At 36.6% G+C, this 10,885-nt stretch overlaps 3 protein-coding genes and 1 long non-coding RNA gene across 5 annotated transcripts; 2 read left to right on the top strand and 2 right to left on the bottom strand.

The window, feature by feature from the left end:
- Window positions 1–66: 66 nt before the first annotated feature.
- Window positions 67–2,975, top strand: LOC124181433. The gene is made up of 3 exons (XM_046568015.1): window positions 67–565; window positions 1,208–1,352; window positions 2,227–2,975. Exons 1-3 carry the CDS (start codon window positions 409–411, stop codon window positions 2,360–2,362), a joined length of 438 nt encoding a protein of 145 aa, XP_046423971.1. The 5' UTR covers window positions 67–408; the 3' UTR covers window positions 2,363–2,975.
- On the bottom strand, window positions 2,877–3,626 carry LOC124181437. Its single transcript, XR_006870464.1, has 3 exons — window positions 3,486–3,626; window positions 3,220–3,359; window positions 2,877–3,148 (listed from the first exon to the last, which is right to left on the bottom strand). It is a non-coding gene; the product is annotated as an uncharacterized LOC124181437 (long non-coding RNA).
- A 200-nt stretch (window positions 3,627–3,826) lies between these two features.
- Window positions 3,827–7,891, top strand: LOC124181426 (S-phase kinase-associated protein 2). 2 transcript variants are annotated; one of them, XM_046568001.1, is made up of 6 exons: window positions 3,827–4,052; window positions 5,190–5,513; window positions 6,089–6,374; window positions 6,459–6,895; window positions 7,004–7,131; window positions 7,263–7,891. In XM_046568001.1, the coding sequence occupies exons 1-6, from the start codon at window positions 3,973–3,975 to the stop codon at window positions 7,607–7,609; spliced, it is 1,602 nt and encodes a 533-aa protein (XP_046423957.1). In that variant the 5' UTR covers window positions 3,827–3,972; the 3' UTR covers window positions 7,610–7,891. The 2 variants fall into 2 exon arrangements, with proteins under 2 accessions (XP_046423957.1, XP_046423958.1); XM_046568002.1 differs by lacking the exon at window positions 3,827–4,052 and adding an exon at window positions 4,204–4,321.
- Window positions 7,892–8,538: 647 nt separating this feature from the next.
- Window positions 8,539–10,880, bottom strand: LOC124181430 (eukaryotic translation initiation factor 3 subunit G). Its single transcript, XM_046568010.1, has 3 exons — window positions 10,724–10,880; window positions 9,579–10,028; window positions 8,539–9,191 (listed from the first exon to the last, which is right to left on the bottom strand). The coding sequence occupies exons 2-3, from the start codon at window positions 10,024–10,026 to the stop codon at window positions 8,776–8,778; spliced, it is 864 nt and encodes a 287-aa protein (XP_046423966.1). The 5' UTR covers window positions 10,027–10,028; window positions 10,724–10,880; the 3' UTR covers window positions 8,539–8,775.
- Between the last annotated feature and the right edge of the window lie 5 nt (window positions 10,881–10,885).

A 10,885-nucleotide genomic window follows, 5' to 3' on the forward strand; every position in this document is an offset into this window, starting at 1 on the left:
GTTCCGTGTCGCAGACTCCTTTTACGACGAACGTTTACAGGTATAAATAGTTTGCGATAGTTAAACTGTAAAATATATGGCAAATTGGTAGAACTGTCAACTCTCTTAAGCGTCGGTGTACACGAACGATAAAACCGAGGACCTGCGATCACCAGCACGAATACCTCTGATGGCGAGTCTTCTGTAGAATCGAGAATGTTCTCCGGCTGACATGCACCCAAATTATTTACCTCCATATCAGATATTGATCAAATAATACCCTTACAGGGTGTCCCTCCCTCCGAGGATTTGTATAAAATGAATACCTCTCGTACGAGGAGCGGTTTAGAATCAGTTTTGGAAGGAATTCTATCCCGACAAGAGCTCATGTCATTCGGGGGAAATTGGGCCGTGTTTTAGATTCGGAGTATGTCTGCTGGGAAGACAGAATCAAGGGCGGATTCTGGATCAACGCGGTCGGCTCTGAGTCCGCAAGCAAAAAAGAAGGAGCGACCACCCTTCAAGTTGTGTTTCGTGAAGCAACAGGAGAGCGGTCGATCAAATGTCTCTATTTGCAAGACAACCGGTAAAGGAAAACGAGTCGATCTTGTTTATAACAGCGCGTAAAAACCGCCCAATTCTTTATAGTTTTCACGCGCGTGAATGGAAACTCGCGTTTGAATTATTTGCTATAAAATTCACAATGTATGAGATATACTGAACAAAAGTTGGGGTATAAATCAACTTCCTGATTTTATAAAACTCATTTTAGTTCGTACAGCAACAGCGAATGCTGATAGTCGTTATAATAGAAACGAGCAATGCCCTGTTTTTTATTCCTTTCTTTTTTGTTGTCATGACTCGGTGCAGAGTTTCAAAATGAGAAGTCTGTACGACTAATTCTTCCTCAAACTCTGTATAAGAAGAAAAAAGACTTTCTTTGTTCTTTGTGAAACACTTCGATGGACGATCAAATTAGTAACTTGTTAATATTTGATTAATCTCGCTGAATATCGGAAATTTTTACATTTACATTTCTGATTATTGTCAATTACTGATGATCAATCAACTGAATTGAATTTCAGAAATTTCAGACATTCTTACCACTAACTTTTTTCTCGTACTCTTAAATTTTGTCCGTTTCTATCGCCGGTTACATTTAAACCAACGATAAGTTGCAGATTTATGCTCGATATTCTGGTTGTTTGGTAGTCTGTTCTTATTTCAGCCAACGTATTAACTCCGAAATTTTACTCTCGCGATGCGGAGCCATGCGATTCTCCTGAAATCAGTCAAACAGTGGCCAAAATCACCGAGGAAGAGCAAAGAGTCCCCAAGACGGTCCACCGTTGGCCCCTTCTTACCAGCCATACGTGAGTTGTCAAATCTTGAAAACAGACAACAAGAATTAATGAAATAAAATGAAAATAATTATAGGTGTTGAATATTTGTTTGTTACCGCCCCGGAGTTACATTACATTAAATAGTATAGGTATACAGTACACGTAGGTTGTGAAAGTCGGTATTAGGTATGTCCTACAATTAGCACCGAAAGCTGTAATTGCAACTTTCTCAAAAGTAAATTAAAAACCTATTTAATAGTTAACATATTAATCTTTCTCATGCGCGGCACGAACTGCTGCGCTTTCCCTATTTGATATCGGATCCAGTATTTTCCGCTTATTTTCTTCTCATTTCTACTGTTCACCCGACTAATCTTGAACTTCGAGTTTACGGTTCGGTGCACTGAACTTTCTTTCCAGGTCTAAACGCCTGGCGGTAACATTTGTCGCCCTACATATTTTCGCCTCGAATACCGTTGTATGAACTCAACGAATATCTCAAGTTGCGAATGAATCGGATATTACTCCAGATTGTTACGCTAAATATCTGAATAAAAATAAATTTACGCCTTTGCAAAATATAACAATAATTCTTTCGAAGAGAGAGTAAAATCCTTGAAGCAGATTGATCTCCGATTCTTATTCTTATAGTTGTTAATTAATTTTTAGTAAAATTTACTCTCAATTTCTTACTGTAAATTAAATCACCGTCTTTTGTATCATATACGCAGGTATGTCAGAGCATGCGTAGCCAATTTAGATATTGCCTGCCACTCCCGCCCATTATTATAGTACGTGCGCTGTACTATATCTGTACAAATCTACTTTCTTGTGTGCCTGTAACAGATAATAGTCCTCGATTACCACTATTATTATCGTTGATAAAACAGCTATTTTGTTCCAGGTATGGCTGGTGGCACGATAGGGGAATCCAACCGACAGACCCACGCTTCAACTTTCATAAGAAGACATCAGATATGGTCAGCTACCAAATGAGGATCTACGCCGTAGACAGGAAGTTGAAGGGTCTCGGTTATTAACCTACGCGAAAGAGCCGGAGCCCCTATTGTGGGAAAACCTAACATTGTATAATATGATAGTGCAGTTAGATTTCTAAAAAAGTCTGCATACTGTAAAATTTCAATTTTCCCGTACTGACTAGTATGCTTATAGTTTGCACGACAAAAATTACATACCTAGAACTGCAAATAGATCAGCCGTAGTGTTTTCACGTAATATCTGATTTTTGGCGAGGCTAATCCTCAACTCAACGTTAATTGCGTCTTGATTATTAAGTCAATTGGCATCCTTTGACTGGACGTAAGCTACGTTCTAACCGAGGGTACGATCATTTACTTTGGAATAGATTTTATTTATAAGCATATTGGCCACAGGCGCGATTAAATTTGTTCAATGTGTACAAAGTGCGATACGTAGTCCAGAATTTATCTGATAACGTATGCTTCGTCTCCAATGTTTGAGAAAAACTTCAATTATATAGTGGATGGAAGTTATAATATATCTTGCGAGTAGTTTATTAGACTGTCTTTATTACAGTATTACATAATACGAATGTCACGAATATCTTGTACATTAGTTTTTATTTTTGTTGATTATATACTTATTTTAGAAACGAATAAAAATAGTAGTATAGTCAGACACGCAGTGATAACGGGAATAATAAACTTCATTTCTTCACCTGCACGAGTTGCGTACATTATCTTCATTGATGTGACTCGTACGAACAATATTTTCAATTCAAAATTACGCAAAGCGCAATTGCTTCTTCACTGCCTCCAAGAAGGCGCATTTTATTATAATAAGACCTAATGTGGATATATCTTTATAATTTATTATCGATCTCCTCGGTATAAAGTATAGGTATAAAAATATTTACTCAGCATTATATTCACGATAAATTATTCCTCACCCGACTATTTATCTATACACATGTTTGTATTTTTTTCTTGATAACGAGGTGGACAGTAATAGATTTCGTATTTCGAGGTGGACAGTAATAGATCGAGTGGAATATCCCTGTGAATTTGAAAAAAATGTCATGGTATTATTATTTTTGTAGCAATAATTCACTGAAGTACGGATTTCTCAGATTAAAAATTTTAGCCAGATTGGAAAATTCGCGCAAAAATTAAAGTGATATACTTGATGACATGCGTAAGTGGTGAGAAATTTTAGTTGCCAAAAGCTCGTCTCGTACATTTTTTCACTCAATTACAATTACAGTGCCACGTTTGGTATGAATTATCTCCGTTTAATCGCTACTACGCATAGCGGTTGAGCAACCGCGTCGTAGCCAGTGGAGTTAACGCACTACAAAACGACGATATAACAGGCGTACGTGGCACATTTCCGTTTTACGTACGAGTGCGGAGCGTGAAAGGGTTTCGAAGATTTAAATTTTGGCGGGATAGCGGGACCACCAATCGATACTTGCAAGTCGATACAGTGAAGTCGATGGAGTTAAATGAACCAATAGAATTGCCGGATTTGTAGTGACTCCATATTTCTCGACGAATCTCGAACTAAACCGGTCAATCGGAGGCCGCCATTGGCGATTGTTTTATTTTCTGAGTCCGTGTCGCGATAGAAAAAAAAGTTAACGTAGAAGCTTGTCAATATTCCGCCAAAAATGAATCCCGGCGTGGAAGAGGACACGCGACTTCCCGAGGATTTAGTAGATGATATCGATGAAATATCGCCGCCGGAAAGGTAAGCGAACGCTCATAAATACTGTCGGTAATTTCAGGAATTTCTTCAACCTCAAATTATTCTCATTCCGGCTGTCCGACATTACCTGTTGCTTTGGAAGCGCAGGTGCCAGCCTTCCGCGCAGGTGAGGTTAAGAAATCCTTGCTTGGATTTTCGACCTCAAATCACAACAAACCTTCATACTGACCGGGTCTATATTCTCAAAGTCGTTTACCCCGGTTAACCGACAAAACCGAGGCTGCAATGAACCAGAACAGTTGGTTCCACAGGTTGTTTTTCCCTCCAAAAATACGCACTGCACTTGGGCCCTTCTCCCTTTATCGTGATTTATTTTTACGGTGAAAAGTGGCTACACGTATACCTAGTTTTTGGGCAGATGTTTAGATTCCGTGTTCAGAGAAGCAACAAGTGACCATCTTGAAAGTGATCCCTCGTGTAGTCGAGCTTAGCTTTTAGCCACGAAAAAATACGGATACACATTTTTCACCCTATAGTTACACACGTTCATCTTCTTCGTATTTGCCGAAAACTTGAGTCGGCGTCAGAAATCTTTTATTGAGAAAATTTACATTTTTCTGTCAACTTAGGCTACTGTGGTTTTGTATATCAGTTTCCCCATTTTGTCTTCTACCTTGTTATCTGATACTCGATTTCTTTGTGTATGAATATTCTCTGTCTGCAGTCCTAGACAAAATCCTATCATATCACAAATAATACTTATCAACCAGTCATTCAATTTTTTTCTATCTTCAGTTATTGTTTTAATTTATTTCATATCGTTTTAAAATCATCAAAAAGCATTGTTCTTAAAATTAACAATTTCAAGCTGGCTTCTCATTCTTACAAAATATCCATATTCAACGAATATGAAAGTATGCATTAACGTTCAACATTGCAAAAGTAAAAAAATCATGGAGACTAACTTCAAGTGAAAAAAAATATTTCGACGTTCTGTGCTCAATTGAAGAACAGATTTTATGCCTAGCCTATATTTAGGAAAGTTAGAGACAACTATTTACCGTTTTGATTAAATTGATTCATGGTACTTACAGTATTAAAAATGCTCATTGTATTCTTTGGGCACTTGCTTTTTTTGTTGTCTCTGAAATTGATGCATATTTCATCTACAATCTTTAGCAAGCGTATACGGTTGGATGATGGCTCTAACAACAACCTCAACAGCACGTTAAATAGTGCAACAAAAAACAATACACGCTGGACTTGTGCGGGAGATACAAGTCTGGTAGAGCCAGAGATTCTGGAAGATATGGGTGTCAGTATGTTGGAAGACGAAGAAATGAGTGGCGGATCAGTGAAAAAATTGAAAACACACGAGTGCACCATCTCACCAACTGGTTCTCAGAACAGGAGAACGCAATCTACAGAGAATGGAGATATTGTTTACGGAAGTCACAGTACCATGTATCGAGATTCAAGTTTTGAGACTGTTCATTTAGAGAGGTAGGTAATATCCCTTATGAAGGTGATGTTTACATTTTTGATCTGTGAACAACCTTAGCAGAATTGTGATCAAAGCCCATTTGTACATTATATGGTAGAACTTAGGGATCCAATAATAGGAATGAGATATCTCGCTTGTGACTCATTCTGTTTTGAATTCTTAGCTACTGTTAGAAGAGAATTTCATATTATGCAATTTTGCAAATTACAGTTTCCATACCACAGTAATGAAGTAATAGAATTCATGAACTCAGTTTGATTTATTCTAATCAAGGTTGAAGGTAGTAACGTTGTCGTAACGAAACATTGGGGAAGTAATCACTATTTCCTTCATTTTACAATGATTTTGAAGAAACTAAGATTTCGAATCATGAGTGTTTTTATTTTGTTATTGTTTACTAAATTTCAGACAATTCCAAAGCTGTCAAATTTGATGCTATTTGATGTTGTTTTTTCTCAGCATCAAACGTTACGATAATGTTACTAACTTCAATATGATTAATTCTTGAGATGAATGTTAATTTTCACGGCTTTGTAATGATTGGTTATTAATAAATTTAATAACTTGTTCACAGATCAGAGAGATCACAAGATCCATTTGAGTTGGAGGATGCTTCTGTATATTTGTCTATCGGCAATGAGTCTGGTTATTCGTCAAGAGTTGAAACAGAAACATTTGGAGACATGAAACAAAGTTTCAGCAAAGATGAATTGGGAGACATGGTAGATAAGAACGGATTGGATCAATTTTATTTGTACAGACGAAAGAAAAGACCGTCTATTACTGGTGAAGATAAATTCAACAAACTCTCTGACGAAATGATTCTGATGATCTTAAGGTGGCTTCCTAAAAAATGCTTGGTAACCACCATCTAAATTTTCTCTACAACGTGCATTTCTGTTTCTATTTTTACGTATTTAAATATTTGTATAATCTGTCTTCAGGTGCGTTCAATGCTTGTTTGCAAACGATGGTGTCAGATTGCCCGTGACGAGGCATTGTGGAGTCGTTTAGACCTTGGTGGTAAAGTTTTGGGAGAAGGAACCCTGGGACATATCCTGCCACGAGGTGTTCAAACATTGAGACTGGCTCAAGCAGAAATCGCAGACCCAGTATTTCAGCCAAGCAGTGAAACTCTGAACGAAAATTACGTCAGTAAGCTGCAATACCTAGATTTGTCAATGTCCGTTATATCGCCTGATGGATTGGCAGCTTTGTTATCTGTGTGTAAATTTTTGAAAAAATTATCTCTCGAGAAATGTACACTGAATAGACTTTGCTGTACTGCTATAAGCAAAAATCAAGACTTGGAAGTTCTAAATTTAACCATGTGTGAAGGAATTGATATAAAATGTCTCCAGGATGTTCTAAAATTGTCAAGGTGAGGTACTTGCTTCCCAATTTATACTTGTTATTTTTTATTTGAAAGCTGTAATCTCAGTCTTATTTTCATTATTGTTACCTGTATAACATTTTTAGTTCATTTTAGATTGAATGCTCTTAACGTTGCTTGGTGTGGCTTGGATTTAGAATGTATGACATTACTTTGTCGACAATTACCAAGCACGATTACCCGACTGAATATTGCCGGATGTCGGAAAACCATGACAGATGATAGTAAGTATATAAATATATAAATATAAATATACATAATAATATAAATATGTATAATAATAGTCTATTAAATACTATGACCCTCGACGAAGTATTTAAAAGTTTGTTATTTATTTATTGACTTATTTTTGCAGATGTCAAAGAGTTGGTAAAATGCTGCCCGCGTATCATCGAACTCGATATGAGTGATTGTACAATGCTTACAATCAATGCCACCCAAAGTCTATTAAGCCTCACAAAGTTAGAACACTTAGCCCTAAGTCGCTGCTACAGTATTCCTCCTACCACTTATTTAAGACTAGCTCACATGCCCTGCCTAATGTACCTGGACGTCTTTGGATTAATGGCCGAACCTACTTTAGATACACTGCAAGCAAGTTGCGGAAATACTGAAATAAACAAGTTCCTATACAGTTCAGTCGCCAGACCGACAGTTGGTGTTAGGCGAACGAGTATTTGGGGTCTTAGAGTTAGAGATTAGGAAGCTAGAAGAATTGAAAAAAATCTCATTTAGTGATTTACGAAAAACCAGAGAATTCGACTAGTAGTAGGTATAGTTGATTACAAATCGCGTTTTGTCGCAGTAACTGAGAATAAATCGGACTTAATCTCCGGTAAATACGATTAAACGATTTCTTGAAAACTGAAGTAATAATAATAAAGTAAAAAGTTCATTATGGTATGTATTTCGAAAGTAGTGCCAGAAAGCGGTAATAGAATTGATTTTCATTTTTGTAAATAAATTCTCATACAAGACGATTAACACAATAACATAATAATAATAATAATAATAATAATAATGACAATAATGTTGTTAATGATCAGTCAATTATCTGCCAAATGTGCTTACTTGTTGAATATCAATTTTTTTTTTTTATAAAATCGCGAAATTCAGCACTGTAAAAAACCTGTAATACTTTGAAAGGTAATGATTATTTTTATAAATGATATTAGGAGAATTTTTCTTTCTTATTTTTATGTCACACAGTCAACACATTGTAATCTGCATAACGTGAATTAATGAATTCTACAATGCTTCTCCCGACATGAGTGATGTGAAGCGAGTTTGATTTCTTGTGATTTTTTTTTTGGAAACCCATGATACTAGATGTAAGAATGTATGTATACTATTTTTAAGATGGATAGAAAGGAAAGTCCTTTGATACTAAAGATAATTCGGTATTTTCCTTTCTTGCATCAATATAGTACCGAATTTTCCTGGAAATCCGGGCTTACTGGATGATTATATTATTGACGACTATGTGAATTAATTATTATTATGTATATTCTATAAAAATGAATCATTATGGTTAATCTGAGTTCAATTCTCTTTTGGTTAGTTTTCAGTAATACCCAACTCACTTTAAAGTTATTTTGTTGCAAGTGTGTAACTATCAATAATCAGCGGAGTTATACTTTGGACAATTTATTAAAGAATCAAAGATACAACTGCAGAGAGTGCAAAACAATACCTTGGTTACTGAAACGTGGAATCCGTTCATTCAATTTATATATATATATAAACATTGAAATATTTGATTATAATTTATTACACAAGATACATATCAATAGGGTCTTAACGAATGATCAATTATTGCGTCAGAAGGATTTAATCTTGTAAAACGGAGTCACATGCGCAATTGACATCTAATTACTTTGTGTGGGGGGTTTGGACCAGTCCACATTTAAAATAAGGTGATCGTAACCATGTCCATGTAATTGAACAATAGCTTTAGCAGCATCAGCTCGGAATTTATAATGAACATAAGCAAATCCTTTACACGAATTAGTTAGCTTTTCCTTAGCAAGGTACAGTTTTTGAATTGGTCCAAAAGGCTTAACAAGCTCTTCCAAATCGGCGTCGGAAGTGCTTTCAGAGAGGTTGGAAATTCGGATCGCTGTTGTATCGTCACGCTTCGTCATCTGCATCGAATCTCCACGTCTATTACCGCCATCTCGCATATTGGGTGGTACGTATCTACTACCCTGAGGTTTATTCAGATCAGACATTGCTCCAGGTGCTCCTGGCACTCCAGCTGGTTTCTTATCATCTGGAACTTTACCTGGAGTAAAACATTTCAAGATTATCAGTAAATTAGAAAGATGGACTGAGAAAAGCTTAATTCTCTTTTGCTACCGAACACAATTACTGGTTGAAGGTAAAAATATTTCAACAATTGAATGGTCGGTTCATCTGAGGAATAATAAAATGTTCAAACTTTAAGGACGCAGTTCTAACATTTGGAAAAATGTTTCCTTTGAGTCAAAAACTTACTGTTACAGTATAAAATCTCTCAGTATTTCGTCTTACTTTTTCGAAATTTTACTAATACCTATAAATCTATTCTAATCTCAGAACTTGTATAGCGAGGGCTCCTGAATATTATAAAGTTTTTGGATGAGTGAATGCAAGAACTTCAAATAATGGGTAAATATCAGTATCGAGTTACCTCCAGCGAGTATAGTGTCTTTGTAAGGACACTTTGAAGTCCAGTGATCACCATTGCAGTTACGACACTTGACGACACCCTTGTCCCCGATACTCTTCAATTTGTCAAGTGAGTCTTCTTCGACCTTGTTCTCTTCTTCCTTATTTGAAATGAACTGCATGAAGACATCTTCTGCTCCGACAGTTGTGGCTGGATTTGGTCCAGGTCTGTCGTCCGAGGAGTCTCCAAACTTTGCCCAGTTCTTCCGCACGGCTATAGTCTTTGATACTATACGACGTTCCACCTTGTATGTACGGACAACTTTTACTTTCTTATCGTCTTCGTTGTATTTGTATTCTGTAAGGATTTTGAATCCATTTTCATAGACCTCTGTTGGTGGTGGCAGTGCTCCTCCTTCTTCCTCAACTTCATCTGCCCAACTGGATTTAACTTCTTCTGTTACCGGCATGTCTGCAAGTTTGAAAAACACCTCTAATCTAGTAGATGGGTAAACAATAGTGTTGGGCCAAGTATATCAATCCTAACGTTTTTTTCTACCTTTTACTAGTTGTTTCTCTTTAACGTTTCACATGTCTTTTAATTGTAACTTATCAAACTTTTCAGCCTCTAGAAGAATTCCAATTCAAGCGGAAGACTTTCGATTTTCAATTACTATCAATTTCCCTGTACAGGAACCTTCGATTGTTAAGAAATATTTGTTTACACCTGATTGATTAAGGAAGTGTAGATAGCGAACGGAATAATAGCGAGCAATTTACAAAGTAAACGATCTTCATAAATTTATAAATATATATTTAGGATTTCAAAGAATGGTGGAGATCCAGAATATCTCTGCGTTTGAAAGGATAGTACGACTCAGGATGGAGCATTGAACTATTTGAGGTTAGGATATCGCAACGTCTCGAGTATTGATACCCATCATTCCAATCAATTCATGAAAGTAGCGTCGATTAAATTTAGAAACGCGACACAATGATTTGGCAACTGGAAGACTCTTTAACCTGGTAAAATGATCGTAACATTGTAGAAGATACTGAAAATTGCATTTGAGTAGATCAACCTCACGTGTCATAAATTTTGGAATCTCAGCCAGCGTTGAGCACCTTAATGAAAAATGATATGGAATAGCAGGTATTCAATCTTACCTGTTCTCCGTGAGTAACGGTATCGGTGTAACGAAACGTAATACTTGGAAGATTTTAAAAGAACTTGACAACGCTTCGTCGTACATATGTCCGTCGGATAGACGATCAGCCAAAATGGAAGAAACGCCAGTGGCGTTGGGGGCGATCGCTGCTCCCTCTGTG

Source organism: Neodiprion fabricii, chromosome 4 (assembly GCF_021155785.1).
Source record: "Neodiprion fabricii isolate iyNeoFabr1 chromosome 4, iyNeoFabr1.1, whole genome shotgun sequence".
In the NCBI taxonomy this organism is placed as follows: domain Eukaryota; kingdom Metazoa; phylum Arthropoda; class Insecta; order Hymenoptera; family Diprionidae; genus Neodiprion; species Neodiprion fabricii.

Bases quoted from the DNA above. Each gene is read 5' to 3' on its own strand.
- LOC124181433 (XM_046568015.1), top strand. From the start codon at position 409: ATGTCTGCTGGGAAGACAGAATCAAGGGCGGATTCTGGATCAACGCGG. The intron at 566-1,207 runs GTAAAGGAAAAC...TTCTTATTTCAG, and splicing joins CTCTATTTGCAAGACAACCG to CCAACGTATTAACTCCGAAA. The intron at 1,353-2,226 runs GTGAGTTGTCAA...ATTTTGTTCCAG, and splicing joins CCCCTTCTTACCAGCCATAC to GTATGGCTGGTGGCACGATA.
- LOC124181426 (XM_046568001.1), top strand. From the start codon at position 3,973: ATGAATCCCGGCGTGGAAGAGGACACGCGACTTCCCGAGGATTTAGTA. The intron at 4,053-5,189 runs GTAAGCGAACGC...TACAATCTTTAG, and splicing joins GAAATATCGCCGCCGGAAAG to CAAGCGTATACGGTTGGATG. The intron at 5,514-6,088 runs GTAGGTAATATC...ACTTGTTCACAG, and splicing joins GAGACTGTTCATTTAGAGAG to ATCAGAGAGATCACAAGATC.
- LOC124181430 (XM_046568010.1), bottom strand. From the start codon at position 10,026: ATGCCGGTAACAGAAGAAGTTAAATCCAGTTGGGCAGATGAAGTTGAG. The intron at 9,192-9,578 runs GTAACTCGATAC...GTTTTACTCCAG, and splicing joins AGACACTATACTCGCTGGAG to GTAAAGTTCCAGATGATAAG.